At 42.0% G+C, this 24,788-nt stretch overlaps 1 protein-coding gene across 4 annotated transcripts in view; it reads right to left on the bottom strand.

Annotated features, from left to right (window-relative positions):
• rce1a (Ras converting CAAX endopeptidase 1a) overlaps positions 1–24,788 on the bottom strand; it is a 146,307-nt gene that overhangs the window by 85,149 nt on the left and 36,370 nt on the right. For 3 of the 4 annotated variants that reach the window (XM_036134522.1, XM_036134523.1, XM_036134520.1), the window contains exons 2-3: positions 18,040–18,142; positions 555–638 (exon numbers count right to left, since the gene is read on the bottom strand). In XM_036134522.1, coding sequence (XP_035990415.1) covers positions 555–638; positions 18,040–18,142 — 187 coding nt within the window. The remainder of the gene's footprint in view (positions 1–554; positions 639–18,039; positions 18,143–24,788) is intronic. The other variant, XM_036134521.1, reaches the window with a different exon arrangement.

Raw genomic sequence — 24,788 nt, 5'->3', positions numbered from 1 at the left:
AGCAGTGTTGAGAGCAGAGCAGAACACAGCATAAAGAAACAGTGCTAAGCAGAACAGAGAAACCAGCTGTGAGTGGAGAAACTAGAGGAGCTTAAATACTATGAGGAGAGAAACAGGAACAAAGGCAGGGGAAGATTGGTAAATTAAGCACAGGTGTCGAGAAGGAGCTGGGAGAGAGAGAGAGAGAGAGAGAGTGTGAGTGAGTGAGTGAGTGAGTGAGTGAGTGAGTGAGTGAGTGAGTGAGTGAGTGGCAACAGGGGGCGAGAGAGAGCAACAAAGGAAAGTAGGCAGAATGCAACTAAACAAATACAAAAGCCCAGAACTGTGTCAACCATGACATAAGGTGTAACAAACTTTGAGATTGAAATCAATGTATTCTGTATCCAACAACTAGATATTTTATGTTGTGGATAAATCTGTACTACATGTTCTTACAGTCCAGCTTGCTGAAGCTATTCACCTGTAAGAAGGATTTTCCTTCAAGAGGAAGTAGACGTTGGCTAATGGACTTTTATTTTTTTCCAAGTATACATTTAGAGCACACAATTTCTTACCATGGTTAGCAACAAAGGAAGTACAATCGCAGAAATAAAACCTTCAAGTCGAATCCCCAAGAGAGCCAGCAATGGTGAGAGTGTCTGAAAACACATGAAATCACATAAAATATAAAAACGTCACCACATGTCAGACAACAAAAAGCCTTTTAAACATGAATTGTAGTAGAGAATGTCAATATGAAGTTTGAATAAGTATCATTCTGTAAAAAGTATGTAACATTGGTACAAAAGTGTGTCTTGCAAACACAGTTGAAAACATCTAATTATGTTGCTACACAGGGATGTTAAACAGATAAATGCAGGGAATTAATGTGTTTTGCTACGTAAACTGTTAATACGGAGGAAGTGAAGGGGAGACGAAACTGATCTTAAGAGCTTTATAGGTATAATTTTTCCTCAGCTATGATGAGAATGATGAAGGACAGTTTTGAAGTACAGTATCATGGACTTTTGTTCTGCCACAGAAAGCAAGCCTACTCCGTGCACACACACACACACACACACTTTATAGTGACTTTTCAGCTGTCACAAATACATCCAGTCTGCAGGAAATAACAGTCTGGCTGAGAAATAACGCAGCAGCAGCAGCGAGGTTGGTCTCCTCTGCAAGCCAGTCTGTCAGCAGGACTCTGCAGCTCCTGACAAGTATGAGCCGAATTTAAATTGGCTAATAATCCTGATGAACTGACTGCACAGATGGAGGCAAAGTAAACAGGCTGCATCTTTCAAACTCCGCAGACTGGGTACGCCCTCCGCTTCCATCAATCCATCTGGTGAACATCCGCACCCTGATGAACATGGAGGAATTGCTCTTTATATGCAGAACTCAGACTTTCACTGATCAGCTGCACTCTGCTTCACCGAGACCAATCATATCACAGACATCAGACCAATCAAATCCTTCACCGAGGCCAATCACATCACAGACAGTGCTCCGCCACTAAAGTAAGAACAGACTCTGTGAAGCAGAAGTTGGTGAGACCTTCCTAGAGCTACTTCCGGTTAGCAACATGCTAACCGTTAGCCGCTAACAAGGTTGTGTTCAGTATCACCGGGTGATTGTACTCTGTCAGTTTGGTCCAAATCCTGTACTGGGAAGTGCCTAAAATAGAGGTGCCAATACTTAATGTCACCAAACGTGACCAAAGTTCATGGGTCAGATTGGCCTCCTTTAGCAACTCAGCCTCACCACATCTGGGCCCAGAACTCAACATTTGACCAAAATGGTCAGTAGCGCCATTTCCCACAGGTGGGTGGTGCTGTATTGGCCAATTGGGTCGTGTCTGGGCATCATGCCAGGTCCTGTTGGAAGCAAAGGCCCAATAGGAAAGCATGTGAAATCCAAAATTGGACAGAAAACTGACACATGACTGAAAGTCACTTGAAAATTTTAAAATGTTAAGAGGAAGTGACTGTGCGAATTTCAGATTTCTACATTAATCACAGCCACTGCAGCGGGCAATGAAAGTTGTCATTGTATCTCAATGGAGCGTCTCCCTCTGGCCCTCAGAGTTCCGTCGTCATGGAAACTCACTGACACACCTGCAGCGGCCAGTCTACCGAAGTGCAGACACTTTGTGTCATAGAGTGCCTATTGGATTATAATGGAGAACTTTGCCTCGAACAACGCTTCATATCTCCTGATCCATAAATGGTAGAGACGTAATTTTTTCTGCATTTAGTTCGTAACGGATAGGGGAAGAAGATAAGCTATCGTTTTTTGCTGGAAAAACTTTAATAAAGGCGTAAAAAATTATGATATAAAGGTGATTTTTATGGATTTTCAGAAATCCTCTAAAAACGATCCCGAACAAATCGCTGTAGCTCAAAAAGTATAAGAGATATCAAAATAATTCTTTCACTGTGAGTATCAGCAGGCTTTTGAGGACTATGGTGCACATTTTTATGTTTGTACAAGAATCGGTGTAGGCACAGCGACGATGTAAAAAAGTGGATGATGTGGGAAAATGCAGCTCCAAAGCGTTTTTAGGATTTTGCACATTCGCTACTCCCGAACAAATTGTTCCTGCGGAAAAACCGTAACAGTTATCCACAAAATTCCTTTTTTGTAAGTGCCAGAAGGGTTGGGACATTCATGTGTGAAAGTCTCATGTCTGTACATAAAACGGTTTAGGAGTAGCGACGATGCGAAAACATGTGATGTTTTGGATTTTTAGACGTCATTTTTCAAAACCGCTCCATAGGAAATGAATGGGGGAGGTTTCGGGTTTGCGTCGGTCTGAGGTGATTTGCGAAAAATCTATAAATGCCACACCAATGAGGGTTACATTTCCCGAATCCTGACAAAAATACCTACGTTTTGATGTATAATTTGTCTACGTAGAGTGAAAACTGAGCGAGTAAGGTCAAGTTGTTCGGAGTTTTGAAATCTTTAAAAAAGCTAGAGTGGCCCACTCTAGCGGTTGGAGAATTTCGTCATTGACTTTCATTGTAAACAATGATTTTGCTGATTTTTGGACATGAGCTTTGAGGAGTACTTGTGAGGAGACGATAACAGATATCCACATCCCGTTTTCACTTCTAAGTAGGTCACAGATATATCTACAAACTGGAAGTTAAACGGCGTTCATAGGTGAAAGCATGACGACACAGTACAGCTTTGAAAATGGTCATTTTGAGGCTTTTTTTCTACCTGACTCCATTCATTCCTATGGGGTTTTTTGGGGTGTTTTTTCGCTAATTTTGTTGCCATGGTAACTCGAAACCCCAATAACAGTACAAGCACACATTTCGTAATCGAGCCGCACGTTTTGATACCTATATTGTGGGGGTGCACGCTACGGTTCGGGGCGCATTAGCCGTGACGGAATAATAATAAAGAACTAGAAAAATTTCTGAAGAAATTTAGCAAGGCGCCTGCCACTTGGTGCGTACCGTACCGTCAGAAATAGCAACAGGAAGCAACACTGCGAATTTCAGCTTCCTACGGTCTTCACAGCCCCCGCAGCGGCCGTCGAAAGGTGCCATGTTAAGTCAATGGACCTCCTAGGAGCCTAATGCTAGCAGCGTTGTCATGGAGACTCACTGACAGCTGCAGCCCTCTCTCTGTCTGTAAAGGCAGAAGAACTCTGGCTAAGTAGAAGTTGATAGGACCTTCCTAAAGCTATTTCCGTTCAGCAACATGCTAACGGTTAGCCGCTAGCATGGTTGTGTTCAGTGTCAGCGGGTGATGTTACTCTGTTAGTTTGGTTGAAATCCTGTACTGAGAAGTGCCTAAAAAGGGAGAAAATCCTAAAATTCACCAAATCTGTCAAGCAGGAGTTTGTACAAGCTTCTTATAGCTACTTCCGGTTAGCAACATGCTAACCGTTAGCCGCTAACATGGTTGTGTATGGTATCACTGGGTGAGTGTACTCTGTCAGTTTGGTCAAAGTCCTGTACTGGGATGTGCCTCAAATAGGGAGAAAAAACGTTGTTTATAACGTTGCCATGGTAACTCAAAATGGCGGGTGGTACAAGAAAATACTTCATGTGATCAGCACACATGTTTTGATATACACAATGTGGGGATTATAATACAAAACTCCAAGTCTTCCACACCGGGAATCGATCCCACGACCTCTTGCATGCAAAGCTTGCGCTTTCCATCTGGGCTATACTCGAGCGCCATATATGGGCATGCATTATTGGGACCATAAGGGGTTTGGTCCCCCATTGAAAAGCATTGGATGTTTGACACCTCATAGCTTGGAGATGCTTTATGCGACGTAGCCTAAATTTCTTGTGGAGCTTTCTCTCTAACGTAAGAACAGACTCTGTGAAGCAGAAGTTGGTGAGACCTTCCTAGAGCTACTTCCGGTTAGCAACATGCTAACCGTTAGCCGCTAACACGGTTGTGTTCAGTACCACCGGGTGATTGTACTCTGTCAGTTTGGTCCAAATCCTGTACTGGGAAGTGCCTCAAATAGGGGTGCCAATACTTAATGTCACCAAACGTGACCAAAGTTCATGGGTCAGATTGGCCTCCTTTAGCAACTCAGCCTCACCACATCTGGGCATAGAACTCAACATTTGACCAAAATTGTCAGTAGCGCCATTTCCCACAGGTGGGTGGTGCTGTATTGGCCAATTGGGTTGTGTCTGGTTATCATGCCAGGTCCTGTTGGAAGCAAAGGCCCAATAGGAAAGCATGTGAAATCCCAAATGGGACAGAAAACTGACACATGGCTGAAAGTCACATGAAAATTTTAAAATGTTAAGAGGAAGTGACTGTGCGAATTTCAGATTCCTACATTAATCACAGCCGCTGCAGTGAGCGATGAAAGTTGCCATTGTATCTCAATGGAGCTTCTCTCTCTGGCCCTCAGAGTTCCGTTGTCATGGAAACTCACTGACACAGCTGCAGCGGGCGAGTCTACCGAAGTGCAGAGACTTTGCTCACAATTAGTCCCATTGGATTATAATGAGAACTTTGCCCCGAACAACGCTTCATATCTCCTGATCTATAAATGGTAGAGACGTAATTTTTTCAGCGTTTATTTCCTAACGGATAGGGGAATAAGAAAAGCTATCGTTTTTTGCTGGAAAAAGTTTAATAAAGGCATAAAAAATTATGATCTAAATGGGATTTTTATGGATTTTCAGAAATCCTCTTAAAACGCTTCCGAACAAATCGCTGTAGCTCAAAAAGTATAAGAGATATCAAAATAATTCTTTCACCATGAGTATCAGCAGGCTTTTGAGGACCATGAAGCTCATTTTTATGTTTGTACAAAAATCGGTGTAGACACAGCGACGATGTAAAAAAGTGGTTGATGTGGGAAAATGCAGCTCCAAAGCGTTTTTAGGATTTTGCACATTCGCTACTCCCGAACAAATTGTTCCTGCGGAAAAACCGTAACAGTTATCCACAAAATTCCTTTTTTGTGAGTGCCAGAAGGGTTGGGACATTCATGTGTGAAAGTCTCATGTCTGTACATAAAACGGTTTAGGAGTAGCGACGATGCGAAAACATGTGATGTTTTGGATTTTTAGACGTCATTTTTCAAAACCGCTCCATAGGAAATGAATGGGGGAGGTTTCGGGTTTGTGTCGGTCTGAGGTGATTTGCGAAAAATCTATAAATGCCACACCAATGAGGGTTACATTTCCCGAATGGCATTTCCCGAGGCAAGTGCTGTGCTTCGCACAGCACTGCCTCCTCATTGCAAATGCTATGGCAGGCGCCTAATAAAGAGACACCTTTAGGAGGTGAATAGTAATAGGCCCTGCCAATGCATTTGCAATGCCCAAGTCCCCGGCTCCAGGGGCTTCGGCATTGTGGCTGTTTTTTTTTTTCCTTCTAGGGGGTTGTGCTGTGCTTTGCACAGCACAGCCTCCTCATTGCACATGCAATTAGGCAGCCTAATAAAGAGTACCGTTTAGAGGTGAATAGTAATAGGTGCCTCCATGCATTTTCAATGCATAGGCGGACGCCTAACTATGTTGCTAAAGGTATAAAAATTAATTTATCTCTCTCTCTCTCTCTCTCTCTCTCTCTCTAACCCCCTAGATTTACAACTGTGTAGTCTAAATTAGCGGATTCACCAGAACTTAACCATGTCCCTCTTTTAAACAAGATAGAATAGGATCTTGACAGATGGAAATTGCTAACAACTTCACTTACCTAAAAGTACTTATTCTAAATGATCCCCAATAAACCATTGGTTTAAATCTCTTCTCTGCACCCCCGTATCATCTTAAAGATGCTACATAAGTCTAAAGATAGATGGGGACTAGATCTGCGTAACTTCCATCGCTACTTCTCAGCAAATAGGCTACAATACGTCTCAAAATGGATAAAACATAATCCTTTAGATGAGCCTTGGCTATACACAGAACAGAAAATATGTGATATCAAGATTTCTGATTTTTCATTTATTAGCTCAAATATAAAACTCTTAGAGAAATGTAAATGTAATAATTTTATTTTTATTAGGTTACTGGCCTTTTTTCCCCCCTGTAGGTAGGGTGGGTTGGTTTGGGTGGGTTGGTCTTGGTTTGCAGTTGGTTTCCGAGGCTGGTTAACCCCCTGGGGTGCGAGTGCCTGGACTTTGGAATATAGGGGCCACGGGTCTCTGAGCCCATGGCTGCCGGCTGAGCACACGGACTCTTCCCAGCGGCTCCGGGGGCTTCGGCATTGTGGCTGTTTTTTTTTTCCTTCTAGGGGGTCGTCTCTCCTCGTCCCTTGGGCGAGGGAGGCGGGTTCCCTGTATTGGCCCCTCTTGTGCACCTTTGCTCTGATGGTCCCTCTTGGGTTTTGGTTCCCCTGATATCTGCCTCGTGTTCTGGGGGGCGGGTCTTTGGCTCTTTTTCTCATGGATAAACCTTACATGCACAGGCGCACTCTCACAAACACCTGCAGGTGCTTGGATCCGGGTGCTTGCAGATTCACTTCTATACAGAAAACCCCTATTGTCTTTGGCTGTCACTTTGTACATTTCGTACTGGATGGTGCTGTATGTTCTTCGGTGATGGTATGAAGGCGTTGCTTGTTTGAACCTGTAATACTTTAATTGATTTATGTTGCTGTTCTTTTTATATCTCTCTTTGCAGGTGAAGAAGCAGAATGAGAATGCATAGTTATCTCCCTTTTCTGTCTTCTTTTACCTTTTCTCCTTTTTACAAAAAGAAAAAAAAACAGTCAGCGATACTGTACTTTAAAGTAGTCGTCGTTTCCGCCACGGTGGAAGAAAAATGATGTCTCAAGATCAGTCTCGTCTATCCACTTTTGTTCCACCCCCGCACAACTGTGTTCCCCCCGCTCCCCAGGCAAAGAAGCTGTGCTTTATCTTAATTTATTTATACCAACAGAATAGAATAGAGTGTAGCCCGGTGGTGAGAAAAGTTCCTAATTCCTTTTGAGACAAATACTTTCAGTTTTCTTACAGCATTTTAAACACACAAAATGGCTTTTTTTGGAAGAATAAAGCAGCTATCTGTTTTCATCTGATTTTCATCTATATTCAGACTCAGGAAGGTGGATATTTGTTTCCAGCAGACAAACATTTGGTGATGTGCAACAATCAGACCACCCTGTATTTTTGCAGGACACCTGAAAATTACTGAACAGTTGTTTACTTCAGAACGTGCTATAAATGAGCATTTATGTTTATGAATCGCGTTTCAGTAGACATCATCCTCATATTTGTGTTAGACAAACACATTCCCGACGCAAGGGATATGAGTTATGTTGGAGGTAACTAGTGGTAAATATTAGTGCCTATTGCTTCAATGACCGCTGAATGTTTCCTGCAACATAACAGACTCCGAGGCTTGTAGACGGTTTGAATTCCCGACTCTGTGGGAGCGTTTAGTGCAGTCATCGTCAGAAATTGGGTGGATTTTTAAAAAAAGGCAGATATTTGTCAAAGCTGGCAAAATATGTTGCGACTGCTCGCTCGCTCACTGGGAAAATGTGAGTTTATCTGCGTGCAAAGCGACGTCTGACTTTGGCTAATATTTTTCATAAAATGAACTGTGAAGATGTACGATGTTTAATAATTCACTGCATGCTGTGATCTTCTTGGAGGGGAGGGGTGTTGTTAGCGGACTGGGTTGCCCCCCTTGCAGAATGGTAGGGGAAACATTGGACAGGAAAGAGGACACAGGTGGGATCAAACAGTGAGCCCCAAGTGAAGAAAATGTTGCCCAAGTTGTGAAAACGTATATTTTCTTGGTGCAAAATTACTCGCTAGTCTAAACATATTAAGCGGTTCCAACAGCGCGCATACCCACAGCAGATTAGACGGCGGAACCAATTAGGTCCAACAACGTTGACTCAGGTTCTGCCATAGTTAAAAAGAATTATACAGATTTTATTGTTAAATGAACCTAAAACAAAAAGTCATCTCAATACAAAAGTCAGAATATATTGAAAGGGTGATGAAAAATTAACAATCAAGTCAGGTTCTGTTGGTTGCCTTTTACTGGCCTCAATTTGAGCTCATTTCATTTACTACCTTTTACTATAGCATGGAAACCCTGTAGCAGAACAGTCATGGGTGAAGAGTATAAAGACAGCACGGCTTAGGACACAACCCTGCAGTGTTGAAGATCAATGGGGCAAATGTGTGCTTCCCTATCCTAACCACCTGGGGTCTGTCGGTGAGGAAGTCACTGATCCAGGAGCAGAGCAGTGGAGATAATCCCAGGCTGTGGAGCTTCAGAGCCAGACATCGACCAACACATCGGACAGCCGTTATTTTGGGCCAATATTTGCTTTTTTTGTTTCAACACCGGCCGATACATACAGGCATTCGCCAATCCATTAGCGCATTCAGTAGCCGCGCCTTGACATCACATGAACCTCATACATTGCCTCTCCCCCCCGGTAGAGAGCAGCTGGTAATGTTGTAAGACTGAGTGTCAAAAACAACAAGAGTGACTTTGATGGCATTTTTAACCGTCTCAACCCCGCCCGATTAAAGTGCTGTATTTGCCCTTTGAAGGTCTGCCTCTGTAATTAGGAGTGGGAAAAAACGGAGTGTGTATGTTTTACCCAGAACGGGCAGGTCATCCAAGTGGTGTTTTTTTTTACTTTCACTTTGCCACTGAAACTTGTGTGTCAATGTTGTTTTCAAATAGTAGTCAAGCTGCTTAAAGTCAGTATAAAAATCCTTTCCAACTGTCTAAATCCCCATGTCTGATTTCCAGCCGGCCAACTGCCACCGCTGCATGAGTTGCACATTGCCATGGAGAATCATGTATACTCATGAAAACAGTCAGCAATATACAGCATCCAACTTTACGGAAAATAATGTCCATACTACAACAGTCAGTGTTTTTTTTTCTCCACCTCCCCCCCACTAAACCAAAGCTATTTTCTATCTGTGACACGTTCATTAAGTGCTCAAAGCACCACAATGCAGGTTTTTTCGGTGCACTTTTCAAACTGCGGTCTGAAGCTGATTGTTAACATTAGCTGGTTGGTGTGAAAAGACTGCGACAGAGCAAAGATTGGAACAAGTGTTTAGATTAATGCTGATCAGAATATGGATGGCATAAACCAGCCCTCTCAATCAGATTACCTCTCAATCGGATGGTAATAATTTGTTGATTAAGCTTTAACTTTTAATTTGCTGACAAAGTCTGAGTGAAGTAACTGTATAGGAGAAAGGAGCAGGGGTCTAAACTAAGTTTACAAGAATCAATAGTCTTTATTGCTATGTAACAATTAAATTTTGGTGAGACACTCAGAATGACTTTGCAGACGCAAATTAAAAGCACTTACAAAAACCGAGACATAAGTATCCCTTAAGGACACCGTCAAAAATGTTAAACTCTCAGAAGAAATACAAAGTAGTATTAATAATAATAATAACAATAATAATAATAATAATAATAATTTTCATTTCTAATGCACTTTTCATCAGCAAGATCTCAAACTGCTACAGAGTTAAAAGAAGTTAAAAACAAGGTAAAGGAAATTAAAAACACTCAATTAAAAACAGTAAGATAAGGGTACAAAATTTAAAACTTATAGGATAAACATCCTTAGAAGTAAAATATGTACAAGGACAAATGTAGCATGTAGTATTTTCATAGAATGCACCTTGTGCTGAAACAGTCTACCCACAGTTTCAGAAGTGAATATAGGACAGCACAGATGATGGTTAACTCTCTACATAAGCACCCTCTTTAAACACTTGTGTGTGTGTGTTCAAAACAGCTTTTGAGATTACAGAGACTGGGCTGCGAAAGGCAGTTACCATGGCCATTAAAGATAAACAACAGACATTGGAAACACAGAGCCTGACATACTTAGATTGGACAGAATGACTGATTAGGGGAAGATGTGTCAGCTAGGACACGTCTACATTATATTATGATCTTCTCCACCAATGTGATTAATAGAACACTGATATACTGTGCACACCCTTGAATGGGTGTAAAAAACTGGTTCTCGAAGACTAGCTTTGCGTGGACGACCGGCGGAGCGGAGCGCCTGTTTTTTCCCTGCCATTCACTATATGCACGCGCGAAAGCAACAAAAAAAAAAACGCCTGTTACCGTCAAATAAACATGCAAGCTTATAGAGTTAGTTCTTTTTTTGGTTTTTTTTGGAATGTTGGCGAGGCGGTAGCGTGAGATAGCGCTGCAGGAAACACTGGAGTAATGAATGGCGCTCTCTGGCGTCTGGAAATATAGCCGTCTCGTTGTTGTGTATGAGAGTCAAATACTGAAGCTGTACACATCCTTCTGCCTTTTAGATTAAATATGTTAAAATATAGTTTTAGTTTCAAGAGTCTTTTTATTGCTACAAAAGTCTACAGTAGAAACACCACATTATTCAGGAAAAGAATATGGAGTGCACGCAGCCAGGTCAATTCTTTAACAAATGGCGATTCCGCCCGGTCTGAGTGGGTGTTTTGATTTTTTTGAGAAGGCCCATAGTGGGAGATGACATCACAGAAGCAAAGAAGACATGGTGATATTTCCTTTTTTTAAATATCTATGAACTGTGATGTCAGATCCTATGTGAGCAGAATTTTCAGACCGAGAAATGTTACAGGATAATTGTTTTCAAACTTGTCGGTAAAAAGTTGCGTGTGGTTTACATCGGTGATGAATCCCGGGGCCCAGCACCAGCCCCCACAAAAAATTGTAGCCTTGAGAATGTGGGTTTCAAGTCATTTATTATATACAAAGGAAAATGCATCTTCCTCTGTATACAATATTAAAGCTGCCTTTCTGACAAACAGGCACGCACGTTGGCTTTGTACAATGTATAAAGAGTAAAAAAAGGGGAGGGGGGAATACAGTAAGTTACTGTGATGATTACGTGATATATCGGAACAAAAAGGAGGCGCAGCATTGCGAGGGAAGCATTAAGATGAAGAACATCTGATTTCGAAAGTAGTATCTAAACTGTTCAATCTACTGTGGAAATTGACGTAAAACTGTGAAAGCAGGAACAGAAAGGGTTGAAATGTCTGCGAGATAAAGAGATGGATCCTTATGGAACTGAAGTGTAAAACTTTGTGTAAGTCGAATTATGACCGACAGTCGGGATCAAAATCCCCCACCACCCCTTCTTGAACTCACACGCTTAAGATATTAAAAACATATATATTTCGGCATTGACTGAGTTGAAGTGTTTCAAAAAATTAATATTACAGATCTGTGTAAAAAAAAAAACTGAGAAAAAACAGGCCTGCATGTGTGTGTTTGTCATGAATGTTTCGTTTGTATGTGACTAAAACTCTATATGAAGTAATTAGGTTTAATGTCACGGTTTAAAAATGTATTTGTGTCATTTACAAGATTGCCAGGCAAACATGCATAAAATATTTAGCTAAAAGTTTGAAAAAAGACTTAATAAAACAAAGTTTGACATTTAACACTAAATTGTGTAACAATTGTTGACCTTTTGGTATTTTGGAGATTTTTACTATTGAATAAAAATAATGTTCTGTTCACAGTGTTTTTTTGCAATCCAGCTCATGATATTATATATTTCAATCCTTATGTAATTTTGTTTGTGTTGTGTGCTCTTGCCTATTTCTTGAATTCTATAAACTTCCCCGTTGTGGGATGAATAAAGAATTATCTAATGCAGAGATTCCCAGTGTGGTGCATGCACCCCTGGGGGTGATTGAGCTGCCTCTAAGGGGTGCGCAAGATTGAAAATGTAATGGCGGTCTGACAGTGTTTTTCCCCACACCATAAAGATGTTTAAATAAACATTCCTTTGTAAGAATTTAAATAAAAAACTAAATATAATAAATAAATTAAAATGTTTTCACGCAAAATTTATTTAGAAGAAATCTTCTATGCTTCATTTTAAGATGAAATATAGAAGACGTTATCTTCTTCTACGCAATGTGTTGTATATGTGCACCTAGCTTGTGACCTATACTATCATTCTGGCAAATATGCTCAATTGGCTGAACCTGGGAAACTGTCATGCAGATGAGACATCTAAGGTCAAAGTTAGTGATGAAGGAGGAGAGGAACCAAGAGAGTGAGGAATCGGACTCAACAGACGAGAGAATTGCAACGGATCCGGGAGAAGAAAACGAGCAGGAATCAGAAAATATCTCTGTCTTCTCACTTCACGTTGTTTACGTCAGTACAGAGAAAACTGAATTCAGCAGAAAGTTTTATTTAAGCCGGGCATACGCTGTTCGATACTTTCAATCGTTGTGCTCAGATACAGCTCAAACTGTACGACGAAACTGCTGGGTTTAAAAGTTCACAGCTCACAATATCTGTTCTTAGACTGTAAGGCCCGATGCTCTGATGCGGTCTGACTACTCACACTACGTGCAGAAACCACACGTCGGACTCAGCCCCATAGAGAGATGGCGCTTGTTGGACTTGTCTATCCGGAAGCCAAATGTAAACAGTAGAAGAAGAAAAAGACGGAAGTGTCAATACTCATTGTTAAATATAAGGCTCACCAAAACAAACAGCGGTCTCTCTCTCCCTCTCCACTCAGAGGAACAGCAACACGGTTGTTTGTGTGTCGAGTGGAGAGAGAGCTGAGTGGGTGGGCTGGGTAATTCAATTTTTTCAGGGGGACACACTTTTTCTAAAAATAATTTATATGCTTCAGGCTGAAGAGTGACTCTGTGACCACTCCTACAGTGCTGAGAAAGAGATTCTCAATAAAGTCCGAAAATCTAAAAAAAAAAAAAAAAAAAAAAAAAAAAAAAAAAAAAAATTAAACACACAAAAAGCAACAGTGTATTCAGTGTTGCCAAATTAGACAAGTTTCCACCCAATTAGGCTTCTTTTGAACACATTGAGCTGGCACAAAAATAGCTTATGGGGAGGTAGTAAAAATTTAAGAAGTTTTTCACAACATTTGTTAGACTTTTAGAAAGAATTACTAACAACATATATATAAATGGTTGTCAGTGAGATACGGCAACCTGTAGTGCTGTGTCTTGACTCATAAGTCAAGCATAAGCATAAACGCTGATAAACATGAGCACTGGAGTCAGGCTGAACATTGAATGAAGCACCCTGCCCCTCTCCAGCTGTAATAGGCTAGCATGTTGCCTTCAGTCGTTCATTTGATTGGTTGAATTGTATGATTGACAGATCAAAGATTAGTACTAATAGAACGTTGGCCACCCAGAGGTAAAAAACCCAAACAAAAAAGAACAGCTTCCAGTCTAGGGCGGGGACGGCTGGCTCAGCTCGCAGGCAAGGCCCCCCAATGTCCACCCATGCCGCCGGGTCCTTGCAACCACTTGCTTGGAGCAGCTCAATGTATCAAAGTCGATGTCACGCATGACCGTTCAATGTAAATACTTCTTGCTGCAGAGGAGTGAGTGTGACACTGCATATGCGGTCGTAAAAATTTTGCTCTGCGCAGACATGAGGTTCAGACATCCAAGGTTAAGACACACCTTGGATGATTTCTGTTAATAAATACTGCTGAATATACTTTTACACATTTAGATTACTTGCATGTAACGACTACAGTTCACACTTCTAAGATAAGAAAAAAGTAATTTTGGACAAGAATATTTTGCTGTGAAAATGCTTGAAGGAAGTTTTGAGTAAATGAGTAAATTATGATCCTGATAAAAAAAATTGCACTCTGAGGGTTATGTGGGGCCATCTTGAAGAGACAACTTGTTGAGCTATGAACAATGGACTGTGGGTCATCTGCACCAGGACAACACCGAACAGAACCAACCAGTAGAATGAACTCCTGCGAGCCATAAGTACGACATCAAGACCAAAGAGACTGTTAATTAATCAACATAATTAATCTTACTCAAAGTACAGATACTAGGAGAATCCAGAGACAACTACCTTATGTCCATTTGCTTTGACCAGAGCAGATTATGTTGCATCCTTTTTACCCTTTTGTTCTATTAGTGTTATTTTTATTTATTGGGTTATTTTATTTTAGTTTTTCTTTTCCACCAATCTACATGACTGGATTTTAATTTCTGTCAGGAAAGTCGTATTGTGATGATGACTTATTAATAACTAAATTATTTCTTTGATGAAGAATGAAAACAGTTTATTCCAGTCACATCAATATGAGTGGTTTATGCAATACTTTGCTTTGATATAGTTTGGCTGAGAGCTGGATCTCTCTGGAATCTGCAATGTCTTTTTTCTACTTTTTACAAAAGTGGTGTTTTTCCCCATTGTGGAAGGTTCAACCTGCCCTTAACATCTCCAACTGTGACTAAGGGATTGGTAACTTGGATAGATTTATTATCCATTAGTGCTGTTTCAAGTAGGGGACCTTGTGAGTAGGTACTTAGAATAAACAAATTTGACCAAAATGGCATTTAGCCCTAGATTACCTAGTCTAAGGTAAATGAAAATATTGAGCACATAGGATTCCAATACAGCCTGTACTTAATTAGTTGAACCCAAAATTGTAGAAAAATGCTAAACCTATGATCTTGGGTGATGAGCCTGACTTGTGAAGCATTCATGCTGACTATTGATAGGTGTTCCAGCAAACAAACCCTTAAAAGGACTATACCATGATTACTACTGCTGAAGATTGATTACATAAATAATACATTATTTTGCAATCAAAGGAGAGGCATGTGCATTGAATTATTAAAACCCCTAAAATACCCCCTGACCCATCTTCTTCCAAAACATGTAAGCAGTTGCACTCAGGGAGAAGATGGCTTCACTCTACCCCGATTAATCATAGTCAACGCGTGCATATTTTCTGTGTGAGACAGTAAATGTTTGGGTTTGAGATGTTTGTATTACATCTGCTCTGGTCAGCCGATATAGAAGAGTGTGAGAAGGAGGATTTCGGAGGAGAGCAGAGCTGAGACCAGAGGGCAGGCTGCGGCCTAACCAGGGGTGTCATTACCTTGTCTCTGCTCTGGTTCTCAATAAAGTGCTAGAACTGGTGGAATCACAGTTTCCTTTAATTCAATAAGCAGGGTTTCCCTTTGATTCTAGGATCTGTAAATGACACAAAACGATTCCGGGGAAGCTTGTTCCTGCTTTTGTTGTGGTGTGTCACATATTTTTTCTAAAACAGGCCAGAAAGTAGACTGCAAATAGGGAAATAAAACTAAGTAAAATTGTCTTAAAATTAGTGTATTTGTCCCTGATTTGAGCAGGCAAATTTAAATGATCTGCCATTGGAATAATGCTTTTGCATTTAAAATGGGAACAAACAGTCTGCATTATATTATTTTAAGTGCAGCATATCTGACTTATTTTAGGGGTCAAAATACTCATTCAGTTGGCAGACAATATTATTTATCTGCTCAAATAAAAAAAATGGTACTTACTTTTGTCAGGACTAAGTGGGCAGCGCCAGTCATGCGGAGTCTGCCTTTTTCCTTTGCAGTTTGACAGGGGGGTGTGGCCCACGCCCCCCTGTCAAACTGCAGCCACCTGTGGGGCCCACAGCTGATCCTCATTCCACGGCGTGGCGATGGAGTATTTAAACAGCAGGCTGTCAGCTGGAAGATGCCAGAGTGTTAACCTAGTGTGATACACCTCAGTTGGCCACTGTCTTATGACAGCTCTCCTGTTCCCGATGCTAATCTGTGTTTCCTGTACTCCAGGTTGCCTCAGCTTCGGATTCCGCTCTGAAGCTCCCCCTCGATCCCAAGAAGTCTCAAGCCAAGTCTACTGTAGGAACTCCCTCCTGGTTACCCAGCTGGCCACCAGCTCTCACCTGCCACGCCGATCAGGTCCTGCTCACCCTCCTTCAACCTGCCTGCCTGCTTGCCTGCCTGCCTCATGGCCACCCTCTCCACCAACATCCTAACGCTCCACCACTGGTAGCTGTCCATTGAGTCCACTCCTACACCCTCCCCGGGCAGATCCATTACGCTCTTGCGGTAAGCCCATAATAAACCTGTTGAACGTTCTCTCTGTCTCCTGAGTGTGTTCGGCATGTGGGCCAAACAACTGAAAGCCATGACAACTTTTAAGTTCCTTTTTTCCAAGTATGGAGGACCAACAGTGGCAGAATTAAAATTTGCCCAACAAATAAACAAATACTGTAAAAATTTACCAATTTGTTAAAAAATAGCAAAATATAATTTTAGGACTGTTAAAGGATATTCAATATTCAAGAGTTTTATTATTTAATTCACCTTCATATGTTTATTCCTGTGCATTTCCAACATATTTATTTAAGCCTTTTTAAAGGCATACTATGCAACATTTTTCAGTTAATTAATGTGTTCCATACCGTTTTGAATGATTAAATGAGTCATTTCAGGTCGAACAAAGATTTTCTTGGCCGCCCTGGTGGTCTGTAGGGGAAATACCGTACTTGCAATTGCAGGAGCCCTCGGCCCGCACCCACAGGCTCAGAAGTCTGGTGCATTGCGAGAGTCGGTCTTGCTTTACGGCGAGAAATGCTACACGCCCCCAGTGAAAGGCATGCTTGTTGCTAGCGCAGTGGAGATATTTGTGCAGTTATCATGGCGGAACCAGCGAGAAAACAGCGAAAGCCCATGTCGGAGCAGGCAAGAAAGAGGAAAAGGGCTCTGGACAGAGAGAGGAGTTGTACACGGGTGAACATCGGGCAAGCTTTTTCCGAATGGCGAGAGCTAAAAGAAAAAGAAGGCTGCAAGGCTGAAGCGGACCTCACATTTCTGCTGATGCGATTGTAAGTAACATTGGAATGGTTTCTCTCTCTCTCTGTGCATGTTCATACTTTCACTGTGTTAGTCATTGTTTGTACTGCCGTTTTTTGTTTTTTTTTTCGACTTTTCGTTGCGTTCGCCTGTCTGCTAAGCTAAAAAAAACGCGCCTGGCTTGACGGAGAAACCAGAACTGCTGAGCATCTTTACGACAGTGCACTTTTACTTTCGCCCTCTGGGGGGAGCCTCGTGAACTCTGTGTAAGCGGGGTTCGGGGCTGTTTGGAGGAACAGCCTTGACGGCTGCGCTGAAATAGCAGCGCCCAACTGGCTGCATTCCTCGGCAACGCAAGGCCTCAGTCAATCGTTCCCCCAAATGTTTGTTTGTTTAAGTGTATGTGATGGACTGGAACTGATTTTTCGATTGCAATGCAAATTGTAATTGACAATAAAATTTGATTGATTGATTGATTAATTGAAAATTGTGAGTCAGACGCAGATTTTTAACCTGGTACATGAAATAAACAAAGTGAGAACACACACAGGTAAGGTAATTAGAGTTTAGTCAGAGACATTTCAGGTTGTGCAGACTGTGTGGCCGATCTGAGCGTCTCTTTCTCTCTCTCGCTCATCAGAGGGATCAAAGAGCAGCTCCGGAGCCGCGGGTTGCCGACCCCTGCTGTAAGGTGTTCATCAGAGGTACAGCTTGGGGATAGAAGCTGGCTCTGTGTTGGCTCGTTTTAGCTATCAGTGCTCTGTAGCACCAACCTGTGAGTAAAACTCTGAATACCCTGTAACCAGGATGAACTGGGAAGCTATATTAGCTGCCCTTTCATTGGCTCTAGACCTGTACAAGTCATGAATTGATGGAAGGTCAGTCCTAGTGATCCTATCTTCAAATCTAATTGCTATGGTGGGCAGTAAACTCACTCTGACAGCTGTAAATTCTCTCCATGCCCAAACAAAGAGAGGTGACAGGCCCGATACAATCAGGACACTGGTGAAGCGCCTCTTTATCACAGCAGGATGGTCCCTGTAGGAAAAAAAAAATGAGAGGCATTATCAAGAGCATACTAGTAAAATTTGCATGCATGTTGGAACAGTTCTGTTTTCATTCTGATACATTCTTTTTAAAGAACCTCAATACCTACTTTTGTGGATCAAATTTGCTTTTTTGAACATTTTTCTCCTCTGGTGTTGGAATCTGTGCAGCTAGAAGGATTTTGTTGACACTTTTTCACTTTTGGGACATTTATTATGCAGAACCATCGTAAACTGTTGCTAGGGCTGGGCGATATGGGCAAAAAAATATCAATATTATGCTGAATGTCGATATACGCTATTTATCTCGATATGTTTTTATTTTTATAAAGTAATTATAAAAAGCCATCTCTGGTTCAAAGCTTTATACCAAACGTCTCACAGGCACTTTTTTAAGCTGTAGATAAAGAGAAATATCTAAAAAAAAATAACCTCCTGGAATACATAAAAGTTTAATTATAACTCATGGGTTAAAGCAAAAATAATCAGTTTGACTGAATTTTTTTCGAGTCAGCCCATATATTCCCGGGACTGTAGAAATAATGCCACATTAGTTCGCTCACTTGCTTATTGAGCAAAGTTAACTTTAACCAAATCTGGTAGTTTTACAATATGCAATGACCATTCCTGTCTCTGTCCCACCTTCCAGCTTCAGAGCCTTGGCGCCATCCTGGACAGCCCTCTCCATAATCTCCTTCACTTTCCACATCCATAACATCACCTGGTTAACTTTCACATTTGCAGCATCAAGTTCTTCCTTCACACTTTTGCCAAAATGGTCCACAGTCCACTTCAGTTTCAGCTCCCTTCCCTCCATAAACTACAACTAGTACAAAAGACAGCAGCTTGCATCATTACATCATCTTCTTCACACCTGTACATTAACTCCACTGTCACATTCAAGGCCCGTTTACACTACACTTTTTTAACCGAGCCGAGACCAGTCCAAGCTCGGTAACCGAGATAACTCTTGTGTGTAAATGGTCAGCAGACTAAACCAGACCGCGCTAACGATAACCGGACCGCGCTAACTGCAGACCAGTTCATCAGCAGGTCTCGGACTGGTTTTTTTTGGCCCGGTTCCCTGAGAACGAGGAGCGCATGAGCAGACCGCGTCATGCCCTTACAGTCAGCTGACTGTCAGCGGGTTTCCCGGCGTGTCTGGCTGCACGTCCCGATTCACACTCCACTCAGACAAATTTCAGACATTCATAATAATACTAGCTTCCAGTGTTGTAGTACTCGAGTCCGAGACTCGAACTCGAGTCCGAGTCATTAGCTAAATTTAGAGACTCGTGACTTGACTTGGACTTGAGCACTGATGACTCGAACTTGGACTCGGACTCCTACATTCAGATCATTCTGACTCGGAAATTGAGAAAAAGACTCGACTTTTTTTTTATATCATTAGGCTATAATTTTAATATGTCATTAGAATATTATTTGGTGTATGATTTTAATATCTAAATGTCGTACCGCGCACGTGACGTCACCATCTCATGAGCAACGCCCCTTGCCGCTAAGGTTGGGCAAACAGTGTGAGAGCGCACGTAGCAACCAGCCGTTACACATGCAACAGACACAACTATATGACCGACTTTTCCGCTGTTAAACTTTCACAAGAGGATGTCCAGGCGCCCATTTTACTGGTAGAACTGTGGAACAACATACCAACGTTCAGCTCAAACGATGGATTGACTGTCGAGGGCTCGGAAAGACTGGCCGAGTTGATAGGAAGGTAAGTCGTTGTTTTTCTCCTGCTCGGCGTTCATTTTTCTGTTTGTAGTCACCGTCCAGGAATCGGTATAAATTTTCCGGCCCGCCGAACAATTTAGTCCGGTCCGGTGGCCAAATGCATTATCATTATCCAACGGCTGTATCTCCTCGCTGCATCGACCGATCCACACCAGATTTGTTGTGAGTCATGGGGGAACACTGCCGAACGCGTTTGTGGGAATCGCCCGGTGGACGGGCGAGGAAAATGCGTAACAGCATCTGCGGTGGCGGGCGGACCCCGCCCGCCGGCCGGCACCGCGGCGGTGCGCGAACACCGCCCGCCGGCCGGCACCGCGGCGGTGTGCGAACACCGCCCGCCGGCCGGCACCGCGGCGGTGGCCAATAGGCCGGAGTGCGCTTGGCTGCGAGGGCCGATCGACGCCGCTTGCGGCTTTAACATCCTTCATATGCGGCCTATCAGCGTACCTCGAGTCGCTGTTGCACGTTCCATAACAACAATGTTTAAAAACCATGGTTAGGAGACGTCTTAGACTTGGAAAAAGCGGTAGTTTTACCGAGTAAAACAAAGGGTAACTACAGCGAAAGAGTTATTAGTGCAATGGAATGTTACTGCTTCATGTCATACATCACACGTCAATAGTGACTCGACTCGGACTTGACTCGGATGAGTAGTGGACTCGACTCGGACTCGACTCGGATTTTTTTTTTTATTGACTTGGACTTGACTCGGACTTGAACACTGGTGACTCGAACCTGGACTCGGACTCGAGGCATAGTGACTTGACTACAACACTGCTAGCTTCCTTACCGTGCCACACGGTTTCCAGTGATGACTCTGCTTATGAACCTCAGCGTCTGTTGGTGTTTCCTGCGTCTGTAAATCCTTATTAGACGTTAATTTGTCTTATCCACGTCCCAAAAGCCGACTCTGTCTAACAATAACATCCTGAATATTACGGGCGCCGCCATTTTGATTTGCTCGGTCCCGCCTTCAACCCCAGAGAGCGGTAGTACCGCAGATCGCCACTAGGACGCGAGGAACAACCAAGGAACCGGGATAACCGAGATAACTCTTGTGTGTAAACGGCTGCATTTATCTCAGTTAACTGGACCAAGCTCGGACCGGTCTCGGCATGGCTTGGTTTTTAGGTGTAGTGTAAACTAGGGCTGGGTATCATCTAGGATGAGCCGATTCGATACGATTCTCGATACACAGCTCACGATACGATACGATTCTCGATACATAGCTCAGCTTGATTTGATTCCAATATCGATATTTATTACTTTGAATTAATGCTCAGTGATTCAATCACCAAAATCAGCCAAATATTATGTTTATGTTCTATTTATTGATCACAGACATATTAACAGGAAAATAAAGTGCATTTGCTTCAATGCATTTAACGTGTCACAGAAACCAAAAATGTGCCCAAACATCTGATTTTAGGGTCAAAGGAGCTTCTAAAATCCTGTCGGCCGTTCCACAAATTCGTCTCACTCGCTCTCCTTCGCTGTGAACTGTAATGGTTGTGCTGTAATAACGCCCCCTAGGGTCTTCGGTTCTCCACAATCACTATCAAGCTATTTCTGGATAATCTTCACCTAAACTAGTGCACTTTCACATCTCCCACAGGTGCTGGGTCCCAGGTATTAAGTGTTCACTTATATACAGTAATCTTGTAATTTATTTATTTATGTTCTTTCACTTTCTTTTTTCAAATATCACATTACACATGTCAGCTTACATAATAATATATATGATTTAGCAATGGCATCTAGGTGTTATTCGAGTGTATCTGTTGCTTTATGTCTGTTGGTTGTGCTGTTCTTTTTGTGTCTCTTTCCAGGTGATGGAGCAGACAAAGAAGGTTTTATCATTCTCTCCCTTTTATCTCCTCTTTCTTTCACCTCTACTCTTTTTTTTCTTTTCTTTCACTTTTTGTTCTTCCTTTACTCTCCCATTGTCATGTCCATATAATTTGAAATTCTCCTTGCAGGAATCATAATAAAGCTATTTACAAGCATAAATCAAGTGGAGCACTATGGCGAAAGCCGTTTGCTCCACTTGTAAAAGCAAAATCTGTCGAGCTCTATCTGGCATTGAGACATCAATTCCTATTGCCATATTGCTAGACAGGACACTGGGGAAAAAAAAAAAAAAACGCCCCCTAGAGGTTGGGAGGTATATCGATATTGAAAGCCAGAATATCGATATTAAATCGTTTTTAAAAATATCGATATTAATCTTTATATCGATTTTTATGCACAGCCCTAGTGTAAACGGGCCTTCAGTATACATTAATCCTATGAACATACAAGGTCAACCACAACCTGGACAATGCAGGACAAGTCCCAGAGAATTTCGGTTTTCTTGCAAGCCCCCCTCCCCTCTTCAGGTTTGTGTATTCACTCTACCTTGCTAACTGTCCCTATTGTAATGCAAATAACCTGTGATGGGTCCTAGTTCCTGAGCTGAGAACAGGTCATAGCCATGCATTTCCAACAAGGCAAGGCAGAGCCTATTTATATTGTCCATTCACCAACAGACTCATTTATATTGCAAAGCTCACTATGTGAAAGAAAGAACAACTTAGAGAATAATTGTATTTTGTCTTGTGTTGCCTTTTCATGTCATTCAACATTTCAGCTTAGAAAATAACAAACAGTATGACTTCAGTATTGGAGTAACATTGATTTCACCCAAGGAAAAGCACTACATATGAAGCTACAATTGTCCCATTTAGCAGTTTCCACAAAGCCAAGGTGAGTCCTTCCTGCATTTGCGACAGGTATACTTTGTGCAGTGCACACAACGCTCAGTGCTGTGGTTCCTGTTGCAGAGATTGCGCACCTGGCACTGTGTTGTTTTACCATGAGAACATCTCTACATCTCACGATCCTGTCTCATCTTTTATTTTTGTATTGCCTTTTCCTGCATGAACCTCTAACAAAGTTCATCAAATTGTCCATAGTTACAGTCCTGTCCTGGTCCATAAATGGCTCCATCAGTTTCACAACAATGTTCTCAGACAGCCTTTCTCCTGTGGGGCGGGAGGGATCTTTTCCCAAATAGGGGATGGCATTATTACACATGTATTTTGTGTCCAGATCCACTGCAATCCAAAACTTAATTCCAAATTAATCAGGCTTTGATGCAATGTATTGCAGAAAGAGACAACGAACCTTTGATGGAAATAACTGCTCATCATCAGGAACATGTTGCCCTGGACTGTAGGACACACACAGTTCTGTACAAACTGTTGCCAGATGTTTGAAATTGCAGCAAATTTGTCCAAACGAGTGTCTTTGTTGTAGAAGTGCAGATATTATATTATCAGGGGTGGATTTACCATTAGGCGAAACTAGGCAGTTGCCTAGTCATTATTTACCTGTCAATATTTGGGGGGGGGGGTCCCCATCTCCCGATTGTTGCGCAATACCGATGTAAATGTTCTCAATATGCACTAGGCCTATAACATTACAATGTCAAAGTCAAAGTTAGCTTTAATGTCAATTCTTCACATTCACCAGACATACAAGGACTCGAGAGGACTTTCCTCATTCACCAACAGTGAAACAGATAAAGTGCACAGGCACAACAGATAAGATCAGTTCCTAATACTAAAATTTAAACATTTTTAGTATTAATCCCCCTGGGATCATTAAAGTATATCTGATTCTGATATTTGTGAATAAATGTTTTGAATTTTAAATACTGGACATGTTGAGCTTAAACATTTTTTAGTGACAAAAAAATATTTCATTTTTAATTTTTTTGACACAATTTAAGACCCCTTTTTAACTTTGCTTTTGAGGCTTTCAGGGGGTCTCATGGGTTAATCGGGGGGGGGGGGGGGGGGTCGAGCCCCCCCGGACACCCCCGTATTTCGCACTCTGAACAGGATCTTGCCAAGAAATGGAGACCGGCGCAGATTTACTTCCAGCTATTATTTCATTCAAATAAAAAATGGAGAACAGATAAGTAGATCATGGCTTGTCTACTAGAAAAAGGGACAAAAGAAAACATAGAAGAAAACAACAAGAAAAGGGATGAGAGAGGGACAAAAGGAGAAAAAATAATGTATATCTATTCTATTAACATTTCTGTATCTGTATAATGGGTCTGAATCTGTTCACAACAGGGGGTTTTCAGGTGACGTCACGCTCACGTGACTACTCAGCGCGTCCGCCATATTGGGTGTCAGTCGTTTCGCACCGTTGACCTGCATTGTATGACGCCTTAGGCAGTATTGAAAGTGAACAATGGGGAAAATGTGTTTAATGGTTGGTTGCACGGCCCGTGGAGGTGGAGAACAACGCTCTTTCTATTGCCTACCAGCCGTAATCGTGAATCAGTGTGAAAAAACAAAACAGCTCTCTGAACAACGCCGTCACCTATGGCTGACACGGATATCCAGGTCCGATTTGGACGGTGTTAAGCTGGAATATGCCAGAGTCTGCGGTGCTCACTTTGTCACAGGTAATTAACTGTTAAGTATTTAAAACACGTAAGAATATATTAATAATAGGGCTTGGGCGTCATGTTGACTGCCTCCGCCGCCGCTACTCAGACTACTGCCTATGACTACCGCGTCCTGTACTCCCTCTCTCAGCCGTGTTTTAATTTGATTAATTTCACCTCAACTTGATTTCAACCATGGTAAACCGTTGCTGTGTTGTGGGCTGTAACAGAGCAACACATGATCGCCATGGGAAAAACATAGAAACTGATTAATTTTCCACCGCTTTCCTGCCTGGAGGCGCAACCACGGAGAACAAGTGTCAGAGATAACAAAGAGTCGTCGGCTCGCTTGGATCGCGGCTGTAAGTCGACCGAACATAACTTACCACAATATCCCGATGTCAATGAGAGTGTGTTCTAAACCTTTGAAACACATAGC

This window comes from Fundulus heteroclitus, unplaced genomic scaffold (genome assembly GCF_011125445.2).
Source record: "Fundulus heteroclitus isolate FHET01 unplaced genomic scaffold, MU-UCD_Fhet_4.1 scaffold_84, whole genome shotgun sequence".
Lineage (NCBI taxonomy): Eukaryota > Metazoa > Chordata > Actinopteri > Cyprinodontiformes > Fundulidae > Fundulus > Fundulus heteroclitus.
This window is presented reverse-complemented; position numbering and strand designations above follow the sequence as displayed.